Consider the following 21,511-nt stretch of genomic DNA (forward strand, 5'->3'; position numbering starts at 1 on the left):
GACTCCACCACCTCCCTGGGCAACCCGTCCCAACGCCTGACCACCCTCTGAGCAGAAACGCCTCCTAATTTCCAACCTAACCCCCCTAATGAACCTCTGAGCCAGCTGCCGGGCGGCTGCGACCCGCACAGCACATCTTCCAGACAAAAAAAAACCCACCCGGGGTCGCTTGAAGAACCTCCACCCCCCCCGCCTCGCTGCCCACCGCCCCGCTCCCCGCGGCCGCGCCCGGCCGGGCGGCGGCGGCGCTCCCCGGAAGCGGTAATGCTCCGCGCTGCTCCAGGAAGCGGATGGGCCCTGCGCCTTCCCCTCCGGAGCGGCGGGGAAGGAAGGGAAGGGAAAAGAAGGGAACGGAAAGCAACGGGGGGGCCCCGGCGGCAGCCCCCCGGCGGCGGCGGCGGCGGCGTCTCCATGGCGGCGGGCGGGCGGGGGAGCCGCGGCTGAGGACGCCGCCCGCTCATGGACCCCGCCGCGGCGGCGGCCGCCGAGGAGGAGGAGGGCGGGGAGAAGCCGCCGGTGATCTACACCATGGAGAACAAGCCCATCGTCACCTGTGAGGGCGCCCGGCAACGGGGGGTTGGTGGTTTGGGGGGAGCGGGGGTCGCCCCGGAGCGGGTGGGCGGCTGCCGGCCGCTCCTTCCAACCCCCCGTGAGGAAAATGGCAGCGGGGAGGGGGCTGGGGGCAACGAGGGGGCTGGTGGCACAGAAGAGGGGCTGGTGGCACCCGAGGGGGGCTGGTGGCACTCGAGGGGGGCTGAGGGGGCTGATGGCACACGAGGGGGTCGTCTCGAACTGGGGGTCGCCCCCTGGTGCCGTGGGGCGGTGGTCGATAAAAACATGTGGTTAGGGCCGTTGGGTGCTGAGGGGAGGACACGGAGGTATGGCCATGAGGGAAGGACATAGAGGTATGGCAGTCAGACTCGAGCCTCAAACTTCTGGCTGGTGTGGCAGTGCGCAGGGTGTCAGGAGGAACGAGGCGTCTTCTGCTGATGTTGTTAAATTTAATCCGTAACTACCGCGCTTTAGTTTGATCTCAGCTTATTCGGCACGCCGCGGTGGTGAATTAGCCCTTCCAGGTGTCAGAGGTAGGCAGCCGGGACGCCTGGACGTCGGTCCGGATGGAAAATGCGAGCCCCTGCGCTCGCACAGGCATGGAGGGTGGCACACAAAGTTCACGTAAAGCCAGCACGTGAACTGCAGCTGTAAGGCTGCCAACGCCGCGGGACGGCGAGCGGGATCGGCCGGAGAATTCTGCGCTGGTCAAAAGTAACGCTATCGGTGGCACAAGAAACAAGATATTTGCGTTTTATGAGTAAAGCACTGGGAATGCTTCATGCGCTTGTGCAATAGAAACTTGTTTCATAGTTGTGTGTTTTCTTAGCGCAGAGTAAGCATTATTTTTTGTGACCGACAATTAACATCTTCGATATTGGTATTTAGAAAAATATCCAACTGCAATTATACAGTACAATTGCAGAATTCTGTGTGTGTATATACACTATTTTCTTCAGACTCTGTCCCATAAATGTGCTCTTCTTAAACTTTCTCATTGATTTTGGATGCAGTTCCTAATCTGAAGTCAGTGATATCTGGGCTGAATGTGCAGTACTCATCTACTTCAAGACACCTTTGAAAGCCGTTTCACTTCAGGTGAAAGATGGAAAAATGTGCATACTGGAAACGTAACGGATATCTTTGCCATCCTTATTGGTGTTATGGTACTGCTCAGGCTGTGGTGGAAAGCATTTTAGGTTTGCTGGTTTTATGTTGTATCCTGAATCGGAATTGGCGTGTGTGTGTGTTTTTTGTGGGGGAGGAGATGGGGTGCCTATCAGTCCTCACTGATCCTGTATGATTAGAATATGTAAAACGCCATTCAGCCTGTTGAAGTACATGTAGTTTTACCTCAGGGTTGCTTTTTTTTTTTTTTTTGGTGTTAAATGCAGGAAAGAACTTTGGTCTCTTTGAGCAAGGAAATTTTGAAAATTCCAAACATCAGTTTCAGTCAAACCCAATTATCTGATTTTAAAAATAATTATGACTTTCACATATGATTGTATTCTGAGGTTGCAAAATATTTTGCACTCATCATCAAACAGTATGATGGCAGCATACCTACAAATGAGATGCAAGGTGAATGTTGTATATCACTTGTGCACCTTGCTGCTGGACTAAAGGAGTCATTCCTGGGGCTGTGAACAACCGTGACAATAGTGTGTTTACTGATGCGGATTGCAACGGATGGTCCGAGTCAACTGAGTACAGAAAATAAAGCTAATTGGGCAAAAGTGCTCAGAGATGACCTCTCTGGTGAATGTAGTAAGAGTGACTTGCTATCATTTTTAAACTAAAACATTTACTTTTAACGGTGGGAATGCATTTTGCTTTAGCTGCTTTAGTTTCCTTTCTTCTCTGTCCAGAGAAGATGACTACTTGGAGACTATGGAATTTCAAATAGTTGCATTCAACGTAAACGACTTACCTGAGGGAAAGCTTTTCTGACCGTTACAGCGCTGGTGATTTATGAGGAGATGAAGTGTGGTCTTTCAGGACAGGGATTGTTGACTCAGATTTGGTTTGTTGGAAAATACATTCAAAGCTACAATATTAGAAGCTGCTCAGCCGATACAACTTGTTTTATTGTCCTGATTTCAGGCAGTTGAAGTTGTCCAGTGTAATTGCTCCCCCCCTAGTTAAAACTAGTCATAATTAAAAATAGTCAAAAAGACTATATGAAGGAGGAGTGAAGGTTAAGTGAGGTTGTGTCTCGGAACATAAGTATTTCCTTTTGCTACAAGACTTAGATTAATCTCTGTCAAGTGAACATTTGTATCATGAAATACTCCTGTTAGCTTTCAGGGTTTCTTATTAATGGAGAACTGAAGAGAAAAGTTTGTAGGGTTTTTTGGAATGAAAGTTGTTTTCAATGCTGTGCATACAGCGATGTTTTGTAAACAAATGTTTTTATCTACTTGAAATAAATTTGAGAGTACTCTGAAAGGCGAGCTTCTGCAGAGAACAAACTGGCCAAGAGTTGTACTTTCCAATCTGTGAGTTTGTCTGTATTGTAAAAGTACTCATTTGCTGCATTGGTACAATCCCGTACACAGCAGTCTATGTATATATGGGCTCTGGCCTGTAGAAAAAAAAAAAGGTAGCTTCCCTGGGGCTTGTATAATTGATGCTCATAGCAAATGCAGTTTTTGACACTACTCTTTCCGTAATAATTCCATGCTTTTTTCCCTTGGGATATGTATGTAGCTGCGTTAGTCTTGTATTTAAGGTATTTGTATTGCTGGAGAATTTAGATTAATAGAAGTCAGTTGTGCAAACCAACAGCTTCTGAAGGCATTTTCTCTAAACAAAACAGACAGCCTCATTTTTGAAGCGTGGAAAAAGTAGTATGTTCACAGAAAGATGCAGTTCCTCTGTTTTTTCCCCCATTTCCTCAAAGTGGCAGCATCCCATGTAATGCCGGGTCATTCCTGTCAGTTAGATCGGAGTACCACGAAGGCTCCTTTCCAGATCAGCTTGAATCACATTTTTATACTGTCAGTCTGGAACCCAGTAGGGACCGTCACTGTCCAGCTGTGGTTGTTCTCACTGTGGCACATCACTTTACAAACTGGTGAGTCAGCTTCTAGCTTTCTCGCTGCTGTAGAAATAATGTTTTTAACATCGTTAATTGTTTTTTATTTGAAGAGGCAAGTTGAGTGTTTGCCTCTGACATCTTGAACTTAGGTACCTTCTTTGCAATGTTGACTTGACATAATCTTTAAGATGATGCAGAGTGCTTTCCTAGGAAACCTAAGCAGTGCTGTTTCCTTCTCTGTGGTCATATTTTAAATTTAATTCGAAAAAGTCTTTGGAACATTTACATAATGTTCAGGCAGATACATACCAACCAAGTCTTCTGATGGAAGAACTTGTCGTTATGTACCTGGCTTGCACTTAAATTATTATCTTTGTCATTTTCCATATAAAGAGCAAGTTGAAGACTGAAGACAATCCTAAATGAAATGATCTAATAGGATTTTCCAAGCTTTCTTACCAAGCTGTTCTTTTGCAATTATTCCCATGTAGTTGTTGAACATTCCTTATCAGCTTGTAGCATCTGTTTTTTTATATATATATTTATATATAGCATGTGTGTGTATTTGTTCTCAGCTGTCAATACTGTTGGTAGAAAGGACTTGATATATCTCTCTGGAGAGAACAGGGTGCATGGATTTCATCTGATCCACGTGCAGAATGTGCACATTCAAGGCAAATGTGCACAAAAGCAAAACCATCAGCAAAACCATTGCAGGCCTGCAAATGGAAAGTGTTTGTAAATATCTACAAGAACAGCATAAACAGCAAAGACTAATACAAGGAAAGGGGATGCGGGAGGAATTTCACATCTCTTTGGAGTGTAAGTAAATGCTTACAGTTAAAGATGCTGTTCTGGACTGGAAGAGCTTGATTCAAAAGGTCTTTGTAGCTAGCAGGCAGAGCTATTAAGATGCGTTGAACAAGAAGTGGCCCATGTAGGCCAAGTGATGAGCGTGGTTTGCCGCTAGTGAGACCCTTCAAACAGCTGTACCCTGTAGAAGCACGTTCTCTGGTCTCAAACAGGACTCCTGGCTGCATTGTAATTCTTTACTATTGTCTCATTGATCCAATATTATTCTGTATTTACATCTAATTAACTTTGTCATGAGAAGAGGCAGCGTATTCTTGTTAGCATAAACCCCTGTTTTGTGAACTTGGTGGGGCAGCAGAAAGTAAAGACACAACATTTTACTAAAAGGAATTTTCTTCTGCAGACTACTAACGAATTAGGTAAAATTTTTATATAGCAATTAAGATGTCTTTGTGTTTCAGCTTTTAGCCCTCTTTTGAAAATGAAGCCAGCCTGGGGAGCAGGACGACTTCTTAAAAACCAAACCCACCACCTTAACACAAACAAAATCTTCCAAAACTTTAGATGGATACGGTTGTAATAGGCTAGTGAATTATGAAAAAAGAATCATAGCAGAACTTTTTAGCAGTGGAAAAGCGGGATCAGAAAGATTAGTGCTGAACAATATTTGGGAATAAAAACTAAACAAACCCACTAAAGTGCAGTCTTGGCACTGGGCTCTCTTGTAGGTATTTGGGGCCTTTTGTCTTGGTTGTCTGGGTTTTTCATCGGTATCAAAGAAAAATATTTGTCTGCTTTAGTCATCTGACCTCAGGAGTTTTCTTTTTACACTGCCTGCGCAGTTAGAGGGTTGGGATAATTTCCTCAAGAGGAAAATATTGACTGTGGGATGTTCAGATACTGCAGTCACAAAGCCTCTAAGCAGCTAAAAAGTTTGGGATGTGTTAGAAAAGAAAAAAAGTAGATTCTCGGGGATTTAGGTGGGTTTGGGGCAGGCATCAACTGAAATGCCAGTGATTTCATGGTTCCTGGGTCAGAGAGCTGTCACACAGAGCTCCTTCAGGGAAACCTGGTGAGGTTGGCATCCTGCATCTCGTGCTGTGACCGCACAGACCTGCAGCACAGCAGTGCCCTTCACAGGGGCAGAGGGAAGCGGGGGCGGCTGCATTGAATGCATGTGCCGTAATGTCAGCGAGAAAGACAAGGAAGAAGGAATGGAGAAAACTTCAAGCATGGGCCCAATAACATAACGTTTCGATGCATAACTTGAACCTTCGCGTGGTCTTCTGTAGTGGGGCGCTCAGTCAGCTTTGCGTTACGCTGTCCCCCAAACAAAGGGCGTTCTGGCATTAGTTGCCCCTCTCAGCTCTTGCTTTATGTCACCTTCAAAGGTTTTCCAAAGGATTAGGTTTATGGTTATGATGCGCACTACAGGGATACAGCATGTCCCTGGATATATAAAAACAGTGCATGTCCTTTACTTAGTTGTGTAACGAGGTTTCACAGCCAGGTTCGCAGTCCAGATTTGTTTGGGTTAGTTTGGTTCCTCTAGTGCCTGGCCTGGCCATCTGAACAAAACGTTTTGGAGCTCCATTTGGGGGATGTCAAGTGTTTGTTGGTCATAAAAATTCTTTTTAAATTATGCTGTCTGCCTCATTGTTTGATTTAGGCTTATGGTAAAACCCTTTTAAAACTTTGCAGTGCTTTATTTGCTTTTGATTTCTGGACAGATACCTGTCTGTCTAGGTTTGTTTGTGAACTATTGAGCTAAGAGGCAAAGGGCATGCCTTCTCAGTTTTGTGGGGTGGAAAGAAGGGACACAGACATGCTGTCTCCTTTCTTCCCTTTCTCCAGGAGTGTTTCTGGCTAAGGTATATCATTTGAGCGTTAGTGCTTTCTGTTATTTTGTTAGTTAAAATAAATGTTACTGCTTCACATACAGAACCATCCCATACTGGGAGTGGCATCAGTTCAGGAGTTCCTGTGCTTTTTTTCTGGATTTTGGGGATGAGGAGAGGCAAAGAGAGGAGGCTACATGTGTGCTTTTGTTCTTTTTTTATTTTTATTTTTTATTTTGACATCCAGGTGGAGAGTGGATTAACTGAGATACACATGCTAGAAAAGCTGAGATGGGTACTCCAGAGGGTATGGATTAGCAGGACTTCCTATACCAATCAATAAAATAAAATAAAAATCCCGTATTCGAATAAAACAGTCAAAGACTTATTAGATTTATTTAAAAAATGGAGAAGTTGCAGAGTATATTTTAAAATTGTGTATAAATGTGTAATTATGAATATAAATCTATTAAATTTAATTCAATTTCTTTGTAGAAGATATTTATGAGAGAAACTTAAAGAATATAATAAAACGAAAGATGCCCTCATGTAATTGTTTTAAGTGATAAAGGTTTTTATCCCCAAGTCACCATCTCTACTGGGATATTTAGGTCTTGTTTAATTCTGGCAGTACTCAGAGAAGAAAATCCTCCTCTAAAAAGCTGCTTCATTTTCCTCACGATAGGATTCCAAAATTACTTTTGTTTCCCATTCCTACACATCCTTCCTTCTCCTTGTCAGCTCTGTCTAATCATGCTCTACGCTTTGGCTGGGAGTACTTTCCCTCCATTACTGACAGTCCTTGGGGTGAGAGCTTTGTGTCGAGCCCCATCCACTGAAGTGAACTCGCTGTGCTAAAACGGTGCTCAGGCATCCAGCCACATGGCTCTGTATTTAGTGCGTGTGCTTTTTTGTTTGCTTGTTTAAATAACAACAGCAACAGCAAATCTTTAAAGCAATTCTCCAGCTTTTTGTTCTCCAGACTTTTGGTGTTTGCTGTAATTTTGGATTCCGGGGAGTACTTATGCTTTTGGAGTGTTTCATTCAAAATTCAGTGAGATGCAAGGGAAAATTCACGTGTGTGGGTTTTATTTGTTTTTGGTGTGTGTGTGTTTAATGTTTTCGGAAGTAGATCGTGGGTTCAGCAACTACTAATGCTTCAGAGACATACCCAGACCAGAATGAGACCTCTGCAGTGCTTCGTCTCTCTTGAGTCTTGGGCACCTGGCACAATAACCCTCAAAATAATAATCCTGATTTTGCAGGAGTTTTGTTCTGTTATTCGGGAAGGTTGTGTTCGTATTGCCTGCCGCTTCTCCCCGAGCAGCCCATTACCTGGCAGTTAACAAATTAACGGGCATCTTGCCAGCCTTATGGTCCTTTCCAAGCTGATCCTACTAACCAGTCCCGGTGTTCGTCTCTGTCAGTACTGTGCTAGAGTTGCCCACTGCTAACCTCATTTGTAGTGTTTGATGGAGGGCTCAAATGCGCTGATGACAGCGGAGACAGGGTCTGGTTGAGCAGAACCTCAAGTGTTACAGTCCTTTGGGGGTTTGCAGTATTTGGTAGCAGTGTTTGGTACGTGTTCAAAAGATAAGCTGATACAGTTTGGATCGAAGGACCGTTCTTTTTCTTCTAATCATTGAGGATAGTCTTGCACTGATGATAAAACACATTCTTTATATATTCTTCATTCCCTCAAAGCCAGTGCAGGAGGAAAAGCTAACTGGTTTTGAGTCCAATTTAACTTTTCTTCAGCTGATAATGCGATGTAGTCCTCTGTAATAGGAGGGTGCTTCAGTATTATCCCTTAGTAGCTTCTGTGTGTTACGGAGAAATATTTTTACTCAAGATGTTGCATTCTCCAACGTTTTGGGGCACATATGAGATGTTTAGGTGCATACAGAAAGAGCACAGGAACCATGCTATGCTGCTTTCTTGTCAGGCTCGAAGCTTCGCGGACTATCACTTTAATGGGGTCAGCGTGCCGTTGCTAAATCACAGAGCCATATTTCACTTTCTATGGGCAGTAATGAGTTGCAAATCAATAAACAGTTCTCCATGGCCTAGCTCATAGAGATGTTGTAACTTGGTATGAGACAGCATTAGCAATATGACTAATACTTGTTTCGGTATTCATTTTAGACCTTTGTTTATGGGTATTATATTAAAGATTTAGTGTGGTACACTTAATTCAGACAGAGCGAGATGGAAGGGAAGAGTAAAGCGCTTGTTTAGAAACTTTCTGGAGACTTAAGGCTGGAGCACCAATAATAGAGTGTTTATTTGTTTGTTTATTTTTAAGCTATTCTAGGAAACTGTACCACTGGATAACAGCTACTTTGGTCAGATGTTAGAAGACCTGGCTTTGCTTATTTTGTCATTTAATCAGACTTTTTTTTAGTTATACAACAGGACAGAATTTAAGAATTGATATTTGTAGGCTGCTGACAGTGTATTATGGTGGGCCTTATGTTTTGTTTCACCTTGTGTATAAGCAGCTGCTCCAGCGGTGTTGGTATTTAATGCAGTTGTTCAAAGCCCAAGGGATTAAAGCCTAGCCACAGATCTGCGCGTCTACGTAGGGCTACTGCTAGGGGCTCTGCCTCGTGTTAACAGACCTGGTGTTGCTGAGGGCAGCAACAGCAGTGGGCTGCTTCGTACTGGCAGCAGCCCCAGGGTAATGAGGGGAGAGGAATCAAACCCAGTAAAAAGCACTGACTCTGGTGAAGGAGTTGCTCGTTAATTACTTTTTTTTATCTTTTTTAAAGTTGGACCAGCTATAGGGGTGATACTGTCTTCCTAAGAGAGCAGTTTTCTCATTAGTATGTGCAAAACTGTAATAGGAAGGTATAACAGCATATGTATGATCAGCCGTGTTAAAGTGTTGTATTAGGTTGGGAGAGCACCTGATTTAAAGAAAAATAGGGCAAAAAAAAGTGTAGTGCTAGACTCCAGTTTCCAAGTACCAGAAAAAATTACATCTCTTTATTCAAACAAGCTATTGATAGCATAGTTTACTGATCTTTTGTGTAATTTGCACGTGATGATAAACTAATCTCTTTCATGTTTAGGTGCTGGAGATCAGAATTTATTTACTTCCCTGTATCCTACGCTTTCTCAGCAGCTTCCAAGAGAACCCATGGAATGGAGGAGGTAAATTTACATTTGGTTCTGTTGTACTATTTCAGTGTGTTACTAGACTTGGGAAGGTGTGCGTGTGCGCTCTGAGAAGCTCTTACTGTAAATTGAATCAAATATGACAACTGCCTTAGAAAGACAAAGGTAAACGTTGTGCACCTTAGGATGGTCATTTCAGCACTTCAGCTATGTTGAACTTCCCCTGAAGAAAAATAATAGGAGTGCTGTTTTTTTTTTGTTGTCATTGGTTTGTTTTGGTATGTGCCTTGATATGCTTTGGATGTTTTGAAAGGGATGTGCTGCTCTTTTTCATGAGAATATAGGTAAAATTTAAGTGGAATTAGAGGAAACTTCATGCAAAAAAGACTGGTATGGCACACTGTTCTGGTGGAAGAAAAATATTTTGGGCATTTTCCTGTTTGGAATTTTCTACTTTTAGAGACCTTAGAGATAAAAGAAATCTTTTAATGAAAGCTGAAAAGCTTCTAGCTCCTGTTCTTGCAAAAAGGAGCATCTGTAACATTTCAAGTGATACCCCATTTTAGTTAACAAACTGCAGTAAGCACAGTTTTTGAGTTTCCAGTACCAGAATGTTTCAGTTTGTTCCTCTTCCACAAAATAATTTTTCATTTTTGAAAATGTTCTGCAACTTAGGTCACGTTCGCTAATTTCAGTTTTTAAACTTTGCAGGTCTTATGGTCGTGCTCCGAAGATGATTCATTTAGAATCTAACTTTGTGCAGTTTAAAGAGGAGCTACTACCCAAGGAGGGGAATAAGGCTCTTCTGACTTTTCCCTTTCTTCATATTTATTGGACAGAATGTTGTGTAAGTATTAGGAAAGCAAAATGAAAAATTGGATACTCAGACTTAAAAATGAAATTGTTTGGCTTTCCAACTGCCCTCGCTGGTATTTTTCAGTTGCTTTTCATGATGTTTAAACAATTAAGCATGCATACCTGATATATTGGAAACTTGGTCAACTTGAGTACTTTTTGCCAGAAGCGGTATTTGTAACGTTGCTTTGTGAGAAGAGGACAGGCTTTTGACTGACCTGTGTTCAGTACTTTGGCATGAAGAAACCCGAGGTCTAACAGCATTATTGCAGTAGCACAGCACACTTGCCACATAGTGCACAAATGTGGCCAGATTATTTCAGTTATCATCTATTCATGAGATATAAATCTCTATTTTACTTCATTATTTGTGTAAGCAATTCATATACATTCGCAGTCTTAACTGGTGTGTTGGGCTTATGTGGCAAGGTTTTGGTATTGGGGGTGCTGCAGAGGTGGCCTCTGTGAGCAGGTTGCTGCAGCTGCTCCATGTCAGATCAGAGCCAGCTCCAGACGGCTCCAAAAAGTACTCACTGCTTTCCCAAGCCAAGCCAGGGAGAGACACTAGTTGGGCCTCTGGGAGAGCAGAGTTAAGGAAGGGGAAAAAAATTTGCTATGAGACAGCAGCTGGGAGAGAGGAGTGAGAACATGTGAGAGGAGCAGCCCTGCAGCCCCCAAGGTGAGTGCAGCAGGAGGGCAGGAGGTGCTCCAGGCAGGCAGCAGCAGTTCCCCTGCGGCCTGTGCAGGGAGAGGCCCCTGGTGGAGCAGGCTGTCCCCCTGCAGCCCATGGGTCCCACACGGAGCAGATCTCCACGCTGCAGCCCCCCCGTGGAGGAGCCCACGTGGAGCAGGTGGATGTGGCCTGGAGGAGGCTGCGGCCCATGGAGAGCCCCCGCAGGAGCAGGCCCCGGGCTGGAGCTGCAGCCCGTGGAGAGGAGCCCACGCAGGAGCAGGGGGTCTGGGGGGAGCTGCCGCCCGCCCGTGGGGGACCCGTGCTGGAGCAGTTTGCTGCTGGGGGATGGATGGACCCCGTGGTACGGAGCCGTGTGGGAGCAGTTCTTGAAGAGCTGCTGCCTGTGGGCAGCCCCCGCAGGCTCAGTTCGGGAAGGACTGCATCCCATAGGGAGCGGCGGAGACGAAGCGTCAGGGATTGACCACAGCCACCATTCCCTGATTCCCTGCACTGCTTGGGGAAAGGAGGTGGAAGAAGGTGGATGGGAGGAAAGTGTTTTTAATTTCCTTTTAGTTTCTCACTATTCTAGTCTGCTAGTGATAGGGAGATTAATATAATTTATTGCCTATGCTGAGTCTGTTTTGCCTGGAACACTAATTGGTGAGCCCCTTTTCTTCATATTTTCTCCCCTTGTTCTTATGAGTAGTGGGGAGTGAGAGAACGGTGAGGTGGAGTTTAGCTGCCCATTAGCGTGAAACCACCACAACTGGGCAGGATTTAGTAAGCCTTAATTCTGCTTATTTGCAGTTCTGATTCTATTATATATGTCTTTATGTTTTTTCTTCTGTTGGAACAAAATTTGCTGTTTGATTTGGTGATTCACCACTTCTCATCCCAGGACACGGAAGTGTACAAAACTACAGTCAAGGATGACATCACCAAGTGGCAGAATGTTCTCAAAGCTCACAACTCAGTGGACTGGCTAATTGTAGTTGTTGAGAGTGATGCCAAGAAAAAGAACAAAACAAATATCCTTCCCCGAACCTCTATAGTAGATAAAATAAGAAATGACTTCTGTAACAAGCAAAGTGACAGGTAAGGATTCTTTTACTGGCAGACTACTTAACCTTTAACTAGTGCCTTGATTGAATCACTAGTGTGATTCCCCATGTAATAGTTTCCTTGCTCATTTAAGTATCTTCTCTGTTTCCATCATTTAAAGCAATAAAGGGAGGACTTTATTTTCAGTTGCTCATGGATGAGTGGTGGTTTGTAATTGGTTTCAAAAACCTTTCAAGAATACTGAGATCTTAGCAGTGTGCTAATAATCAGATTTCGGAACTTCAACTTCAGAAATAATCAACTTAAAACGTCTGAAGAAACTGGATTTATTCTAAGGAAAATAATGATGAATATAATATATGAAACTATTTCTTGTCTTCAGTAAAGTTAACAAAAATAAACAAATCTGAATGTGAGTCCAACTTTGATACATAATTTCTTCCTTATTTTGAAACACTGCACTGAATATATTCTATATTTTCATTTTGTTTTAATCTCAAGAGTTAACTTTAGATCTTCCCCCTAATAATGGGTGGTGGCTTAGAAGAGTAGATGAAAGCACTCATTGTACCTTCGTGTGAGCTGGCAGTGATGGCATGTCAGCACGTTATAACATGCTGTACATTGGCAGTATTTTTGTTGTACCTAGACAGTGTTTGGTATGTTACAGATTATTTGGGCAAATAGTTCAAAAACTCTGAATCAATTTATTGTTTTCTGTCTACTTGGTTGGCTTGGTTTAATCATTTTGCCATAGGATGTTACTTTTCTAACCAGAAATGGTGTTCTGTTTGGATGGGAGACTTTCCTGCCTTTAAAGTTGTCTTTTCTTTTTTGATCATTATTAGATTATCATATAAAAACTGAGGAAATACATGCTCTAAATAAGGCTTATTTATTTGTGAATTACTGTTATCTGTTACGTGCTTATTTAAAAACAAAAAAAGAAAGGCAATGGAAGTTCTAACACACAGTAGGTGTAAAACAAATTGACAACCTGCAAGTATGTACTATAGAGTTACATTTTGAAGGGCTTGAGGGCTTGGGAAAGGCTGACTATATATGGTCTAATGGACTTTGATTTCTGCCTTGCATAATCTTTGCCAGGAGTAAACATAATTATTGTTCTGCCAATTGTATTTCTAAGTAGGCTTTTTTCCTTTGCTAGCTACAGCATTACTTATGTTTAAGTCATTGGAATAATGTATCCATTATTTGCTTAAAAAAAAAAAAAGTAAAGCTTTATAATACTCGTTGCATGGAAAACACTTAACTCTTTTCCATAAAATAAAGCACAGCCTTAAACATACATGGGAAAGTTTAAGAAACTAACAAAAAAGCAGACCACTCTGCCTCCCTACCCCTCCCAACTTATTTTTTTCCGTTGATTAATGTTGAATTAAAAGCTCAGTTTTATTCACTGTGAATCTGTCAGACATGCACAGTATTTAACTGCATTTACGTGTGATTTTTTTCATGTTTTATACCTCCCTCAAAATAATTTTCGTCAATCTCTTTACAGATGTGTGGTACTTTCTGACCCTTTGAAAGACTCTTCCCGCTCTCAGGAATCTTGGAATGCCTTCCTGACCAAACTCAGGACATTGCTTCTCATGTCTTTTACCAAAAACCTAGGCAAGTTTGAAGATGACATGAGGACTTTGAGAGAGAAAAGGACTGAGCCAGGATGGAGTTTCTGCGAGTATTTCATGGTCCAGGTAAGAGTCCCTTTTTATAGCAAAAAAGTGCTTGAGTCCTAGTTCTAATAATGGCTTGTTGTTGTCTTTCTGGTATTTTTAATGTTCTGCTCGTTCTTTGAGGTAGGAGAGCAGGGAAGATGAAGACTGGTATTAAAGCAACATTTTTGAGATTGACAAACCTGAAGAGATTGTGTGCTGTATTATACGTAACACAGACCTGCTGCAAACAAAATTTTATGAACCTCAGCAGTAGCAGACATAAATTAAAACTCTTTCTAGTTGCAGTAGTTCCCCTTGAATTTTGGTTAAGTGTCCTATTACTGTGATTGTGCAAAGACACGCAGTCTTGTAATTGGTATTAAATGTGAATATTGCTATGCTTTCTTTGCTTAGTTTATTATCAGTATGCATTGAGGAGATTTTTTAGAGAAGTGTCTGTTTTAAAGTAATCCCAAATAGAGAATGCCCTTCATTTATTTTTTTTTGGATTTCTAAATATGTCTGCTTTAGATGATATAGAGAAAAGCAAGAAACTCTTATTCAATAGAACTGAAAGTCTCGATTCCTTTGAATTTTCTAGTCCCTGAACAGTTTCTTTTTCCACACTAATTCTACCTTATCTTCATGTCTTCTCTGATTTCATGTGCTGCCACTTGCATGTGATACATCTACTTCTCAGACTTTTTCTACCTACAGCTTTGCCTCTCTTCTCACTGTACAACTGAGACTTTATTGATACTGCAGTGGTGTTTTCTCAGTTTAAACAGGAGAAGTTATTAGGGGAGATGAGCATTCAGCAATTTTTTTTATCCTTTTTGGAACTTGAACTTTCAATAGATGTATAAACAGTATCTTGTAGTGAATCACGATCTGGATAGAACTGAATTAACTGGCATAGCTGCATGACTAGCTTTCTTTGTGAACCTCATTGTGTGAAGAGGAAGTGGTGCATCCACTATGGTGGCAGATTTTCTTTTGTTTGTGATTACTGGAAGGGGAAGAATGATGGAAAAAGTGCTACTTGAAGCTCTATGTGCAGATGGATAGCTTGTAATACCGTACACGACTAATTTGAGTAACAGGCTCATTGTCTTGCTTGTGTGTCAAAAGGAAGAACTGGCCTTTGTCTTTGAGATGCTGCAGCAATTTGAGGATGCGCTAGTGCAGTATGATGAACTGGATGCCTTGTTTTCTCAGTACGTTGTCAACTTTGGGGCTGGTGGTAAGTGTCTTAAATGAATACGGTTAACACGTATTTACGGTTTCCTTTGCTATACTTCTGCTAAAACAACACAATGCCTTGGGTGCCACGTGTGTACAAGGGAGATGGAGATGGTATGTTGCAGTGAAGATTCACGGGGCAGTTTATGCCCCTGTTTTATGTTGTATGCAAACTCAGTTTTTTGCTTATGAGCCTCAGAGATTAAAAACAGTTTTTAATGAAAACCTGCATTTTGCTTTTATTCAATTATCGTTATAAACAGAGCTCTGAAGCTCTGTAATTACCTAAGTATCGATCTGGCTGGGATGCAGTTACTGTTCTCACAGTTCACTGCTGAGTTACTTAATAAAGAGCTTCTAGAACAAATGCATCCAGTTTTGCTTCAAATTACATGAGACGTTTCTATTCAGTTTTGTAGTGATTAACAATTATGTGCTTAATCTGCACTGCAGAAGACAACCGTCTCTTCACAAAAAATTACTGTGCAAGAAATATCACCTTGTTACTGTTTTAATTAGCCAAAGTGTGTGTTGTTATATAACATCTTTAATCAGATGTGTGTTATGAATCTGGTGAAAATGCAGTGCGGGAGTAATTGCAGTGAAATATATTTGTTCTGGCTAAACCTGAAAGTGAGGGCACATCCATCAATGATGGCTGAGTAAGAAATGCTTAGGTGGATAAAGCTTGTTTGTTTTGAACTTCAGGTAGGATTAATCGCTGAGAAATACATTACGAATTTATTGCCACTATACTAATAGCAAATATGTAATTAAAACAAAATGCACATGGGGTTTGAATGCTCTAAAATTTAGTTGTTGACTTAGCTATGGAATTTCTGTTGTTCTGTTTTATTTTTGACGTTAAGGCATCAAATTTATCATGGATAAATAATTTAAGAAAGAGTAAGCAAGCTTGTGACCTCGAAGTGGGGGGAAGGAAAAAAGCTTTAACAGCAGTGATTGATTCTTGGATGCTAACTTTATTTACTTAGATGGTGCAAACTGGCTGACGTTTTTTTGCCAGCCAGTGAGGAGCTGGAATGGTCTAATCCTCCGAAAACCTATAGACATGGAGAAGAGAGAGCTAATTCAGAATCAAGAAGCTACTCTACTGGATTTGCGTAGTTACTTATTTTCTCGCCAGTGCACGTTGTTAATCTTCCTGCAGAGGCCGTGGGAGGTTTCCCAGAGAGCACTGGAGCTTCTTCACAACTGTGTGCAAGAGCTCAAGCTATTAGAAGTGAGTCTGTATAATATATTCCTTTATGCAAATGATTTTATCCAATGATGATCTAACGAGATCGTTGAAGTTAAGGTGTTGGTCACTGGAATACAGTAAGCATGGGCTGTGAGGTATCAAAATGATGCTGTAATACCAGATTGTAACAGTGCTAGAACTGAATGTTTCATGATGCAGTTGTCTTTGAAAGAAATTGGAGACATCACATTTAACAACCAAACCTGTATTTACTTAAAATATTCTAGTCTTCGCCTGGAAAGTTAACAGGTAATTTACCTGGCAGGTAATTTGTCTGCTGCTTTCCTCGATTTATTACTGAGCTCTTGAGTTACGGTTACAATATATTGAAATCTGTGAACAATGTTGTATTGAAGAAAATAAGGCAAGGTGGTTAATATGCTGATGTGCAGGCTAGTAGTTTGTAACAAAGAACAGTTCTGAACTATAAACACTATTTGCAGTGGGGCTTCTTTGTGTTTCTAACTTTATAATTCCTTTTGGTGCCCAGTAATGCTCCTTTGTGTTTTGCTTGTCCCTCTGGTTGTCTCATCTAAAGACAAAAAAAATAAATAGAAACAAGTGACTGCATTTAGAGGTTTTTGTCATTCTGCCTACTTCAGTGCTCACCCCACAGCACACATTCTTCAATTTGTGCTGGTGTTTAATCCTTTAAAGGGACGTTATTGGGGATGTTGTATGCTGATCATACTCTATGACATTTTTAATTGACATGCATCCTTAAGGATAGCCTAGCATGCATGAGAAGACTTCTAGACTTCACTTTGTGACTTGTGCATGTCCTTAATCCCATGGATATCTGATTCTCTGTTAGTTTTATCTGTTGTATTATAAGAGTAACTGCTAGCTTTGGCCTGCCTGATACACTGGTAGCAAGTTCCGTAAGTTATCATGCTGCATTTAAAAACAGAAAATCTACTTCAGAAATGTTGCCTTTTAAAACGACAACTTTGTGTATCCTAAAACTAACTTAAAATTCCCATGTATAATATGCTTTGTGTGTTGTTGTGGTTTTTTGTTTGTTTGTTTACTTTTTTTCTTTCCAAAATAAATACAACCAGCCTTCTAAATCCTAGAAGGATTGAGAGGAATTTCAATGTTAGTGAGATTTGATGCCTCCTTGCAGAAGTAGTATTAATCTACAGAACTTTTTCCTAACTCTATTTTCCGTAGACTTAAATTTCCAGAAAGTTGGAAACTTCAAAGTACTAGTACCTATTAATCCTCTCTTGCTTCTCTTTCGTCCTGATGACTACATCAAATCTAATTAACATAATCACTGTTAAGTTGCTTAGTCGTTTTGGCTTCATGAACTGATTTTTGTGTGCGTGTTATTCAGGAGCTAGTGAAGAGTTGGCCTTTTTGTGTGTTTTTTAGAGTTAATTCTTCAGAGAGGCTCCTATGTTGTATCAAGAAAAGTATTTTGCTGAAGTATATTCTTACCTAACTGATGTTTATTTCTCGGTTAATTTTTTGTTCATCTTCAGGTCTCTGTTCCTCCTGGAGCTTTGGATTGTTGGGTGTTCTTGAGTTGTTTGGAAGTCTTACAAAGAATAGAAGGCTGCTGTGATAGGGCTCAAATAGACGCAAATGTTTCCCATACAGTTGGTTTATGGAGCTATGCTACTGAGAAGGTGAGCAAATAATGTGTTGTACTCATGGCATTACAGTTTTGAAATAAGATATTTGTTTCTATGGAACAGACACACACACACACACACACACACACACACACACACATATATATATTTATTTATTTATCTTGGAACTTTAACATGTGGTTCTGTATATTGGTATATTGTCTTGGGTATATTCTGGATGAGACATCCGAGTTTATAACCCGGTTGCACCACAGGCGGATGAGGCCTGGGAACTACTAGAACATGTTCACCCCTTTGGAGGAGGGATGGAAAGGAAGAATATTTCATGTCATTAAACTTGGTCTGACACTTACCCACCCCTCCTCCCCACCAGTTCTCCCCTTCCCTGTCAGTAGTTTGATAATGATTGGCTAATTGAACTCCAAAATGAGCTCAGTCCTTCTTGACTAAGAGAAGGAACGTGTATTTCAGTTACAACAGGAGATGCTGACCAGATTCAGATACCATTACTGTTCTAAATAGAGATTACAGCAATCTGTTTACATAGTTCATTACTTCTTCAGTATGTTAGTAAGGCACTAATAGCCCTTGAACTTTACTGAAGGTGTTATCCTTGGTGGCTTGTGAAAGAGGCAAATAAATAATAACTTGCAGTTTTTCAGTTGAGCAGCCCTTATCATAGACAGGGGAAAGTCCGAAAGTTGTAAAATGTCCTTTTCAGTGCAGTTAAGCCCCTTCCCTAACCACATGAATGCCTTTTCAGGTTCCACTTACTCCATTTCTCTAAAAGAGTTAGCGTCTAAAACAGTTTAAAAAGCTGACAAGAAACTCCAGAAACTAAGGAAATACTGTACTGTGATCTTGGTGGATGTTTTTGAAGACGAGTGCAAGCTTATCCTTGTTTCTATAGCCTGTAGGATGTTCTCAATTTGTTGTGATCTTAGTTTATGTATGTTTCAGTAAACCTAAGAATCTTCTGCTGATTGTAGGATGTCCTTGTCTTAAGTATTACTAAACTGTAGAAAGACAATCTCACCTTAAAATGTGGTGCTTAAAAAAGGAAGTGGGGAGGAATTTCAGAATAAAGAAAATAAACAGTTGTTTAAAGTGGTGTTGGGTGTATCAGACGCTTCACGTGTTGCTGCATTTCTAAAGAAGTTTTGTACCTGGGTTGGAAATGTTCGTGCCATTCATAGTTCTTCTAACCCAAAGGGCAAAAGGAGAAATTACAGAATAACGAGTAGTGGTGAAGTGGAACAGACTGAGTGAAGTTCAGCAACTAGTGAGGAAAATTAAGCGGAATTTAATGGTTCTGGTTTTCCCTTTAATGACCACCCCCATTTACAATGTTTTACAGCAATATAACAAGCTGAGAACTTTTTGCTTGGGGGGAAGGGGGTTACTTTGGTAGTTGGTTGAGTTATACTAAATGAGTTACCAAATGGCCAATGGTAAACTTCTTTAACACAGGATCCTCTCCTGGCTTCTGGTTGTCAAGCATGCCAGCTGCTGTCTGGAAGGAATTTTTATGGTAGTTGTGACACACTGTTTTAAAACAGATTAGTTGTGCTAATAATCTTTTTTTTTTTCAAGAAGGTTTTCATTTTGAATATAATATTTGGGGTGAATTTGCAAGCTCATCTAATCGGTGTATTGGAAACTGTCTGCATTTCTTGATTGCATAGTTCTCAAACTTCTGTACTGAAATGCAGATGCAGTTAGGAATTTGGCAGTAACTGCCAAACATCTCAAGCTTTTTGCATGCTTGTAGGGAAAAAGAGAGGGATTTATTCTGATTTGGTTCTCTGCAAGCAGGGGTGTGCATGTGTATGCATGTGTTCCAATGCTGAGTCTGCAACTTATGTTATATACAACTCAGTTCTTCATAAAATTAATTCTCACTTTGAGAATCAGAGTTACCTTTTTAAAGGTTCTCTATTTTCTTCCCATGAAGCAACTTTATTATAGGTTTTATAAGCAGTGTAATATGGCAGCAGTATTTTCCATGGAAATGTCTTGTGTTGTTGGAATGGTGTGATAGAATAAAAGGGTTTGTATATTGGTTTTGTAACCTACTGAAAACAAGCATCTGGATTCTCTTACAGTTAAAATCTCTGGGTTACCTGTGTGGGCTCGTGTCAGAGAAGGGACCCAATTCAGAAGACCTTAACAGAACTGTTGATCTGTTAGCAGGATTGGGAGCAGAACGCCCTGAAACAGGTATTACCAGGAATATACATGTGTTTTCTAATAACGGACATTGTCTTAAATGCATGGCATATAAATATATCAATAAGAATAACTTCTGGGTATCCCTATATTTATATAACCATTGATAGAACTCTATTACATCTTACAAGGATTTATTTTAATGGGTCTAGTACCTGAAATTATCACTGCATCTTCTTGCTGTTGCAAGTGTAAGGTTTTTCCATTAATGGTCCATTTACCAGCATTTAGGTAAAGATTCTGGAATAGTACTAGTTTTGAATAAAGTTTTTAATCCTTTCAGACAAGTATTAAGAATATTTGATAAAAAAGTGGAAGATCCTTGATCTGACGCAAGTAGATAACCTGCAACCTGAACTACAGCATGGTGTTATGTGAGTTGAAGTGATATTATTTGAGTGGCTCAACAATTAAATTTATTTACTGGTTGTGGACTACTTGTCACTCACAAAGCTATTTCTAAAGGGAATAAGCTTTCAGAAGTTAAAAAAATGCTAGAACAATTAGTATCTTTGAAGTATTAGCTGTCAGGCTGGCACTTTACTTGCTCTTGCAGTCATGATATATGTTTCTTAATTCAGCACTATAGTACCTGTTGTGTTTATTTAAAATGGGGGCTTTTTTCTTCTGGAAATATTGGCGTGTATTTGGTCTGGCAAGAACTTTTAAATTGAGCAAGCTACTTCAACAAAAGAAAATTGTACTTCAAAGGAAAACGGTTACCAAGACCAATGTTTACGGTATAAAAATGTCTTTAAATTACAGTATACTTCTGTCATACTGTTTTATAAATCCAGCACTGGAAAGTTGTGAGAATATTAGTCTTGGCAACATACAGTGGTATTTAAATACAACTGTGTGTGTTGGAAGGTTGAATAGATGGCATGAAATACTTTGTGGAGAAGTTAGTATAGTTACTATATTGCTGCTTGTCTTCACCAGGCTACACTGAACATCACTCGTGTCAGCGTGTGCAGCACACGTTTTTGTGAGACATCTTTTATTTATCTTATTTTAGAGTCTGGGGAAGAAACTTATGATCTGTCTTTAAGGGTTGTTGGTGGGTATTAAAATAGGCATGTATTTGTAAGTGACGTTTACTATTCTTTTTTTCCTAAAGCCAATGCATCACAGAGCCCTTATAAGAAACTTAAAGAGGCCTTATCGTCTGTAGAAGCTTTTGAAAAACACTACTTAGTAAGTACAGTCTTTGGTTATTTATATTAGTTTTGGGGTATTTACATTATAAAGTAAATAGGGCAAAAATTTTCAAACCTGAGATGATGTTAGGAACTGGAATCTGCATTTTTGGCATCAAAAGTCATTGCTTACATACTGTACACACCAACACTGATTTGTTTTACAACTGGAGCCCTGTATGGGACCTAAGATTCAATTATGTAGATTAATATTTACAGTTATGAGGCTGGAGGTTATCTGTGGCTATGTATACTTAGCTATCAAAAAAGCCAATGTCGTGGCTATCCTACTCTGCTATCCAGAATTATTTGAATCTTCACCAGAAGAATGTTATTGCATGAATCCA

The 21,511-nt window shown here is 40.7% G+C and overlaps 1 protein-coding gene across 1 annotated transcript in view; it reads left to right on the forward strand.

Moving 5' to 3' along the window:
• Positions 1–246: 246 nt before the first annotated feature.
• Positions 247–21,511, forward strand: part of TRAPPC10 (trafficking protein particle complex subunit 10) — a 42,344-nt gene continuing 21,079 nt past the window's right edge. Inside the window, exons 1-10 of the mRNA XM_040545443.1 lie at positions 247–553; positions 9,318–9,399; positions 10,075–10,210; positions 11,790–11,986; positions 13,476–13,671; positions 14,764–14,875; positions 15,870–16,117; positions 17,623–17,769; positions 19,842–19,956; positions 21,086–21,162. Of these exons, the coding sequence (XP_040401377.1) occupies positions 460–553; positions 9,318–9,399; positions 10,075–10,210; positions 11,790–11,986; positions 13,476–13,671; positions 14,764–14,875; positions 15,870–16,117; positions 17,623–17,769; positions 19,842–19,956; positions 21,086–21,162 (1,404 nt within the window). The 5' untranslated portion in view covers positions 247–459. The remainder of the gene's footprint in view (positions 554–9,317; positions 9,400–10,074; positions 10,211–11,789; positions 11,987–13,475; positions 13,672–14,763; positions 14,876–15,869; positions 16,118–17,622; positions 17,770–19,841; positions 19,957–21,085; positions 21,163–21,511) is intronic.

The sequence above is a fragment of the Cygnus olor genome, chromosome 1 (assembly GCF_009769625.2).
Source record: "Cygnus olor isolate bCygOlo1 chromosome 1, bCygOlo1.pri.v2, whole genome shotgun sequence".
Taxonomy (NCBI): domain Eukaryota; kingdom Metazoa; phylum Chordata; class Aves; order Anseriformes; family Anatidae; genus Cygnus; species Cygnus olor.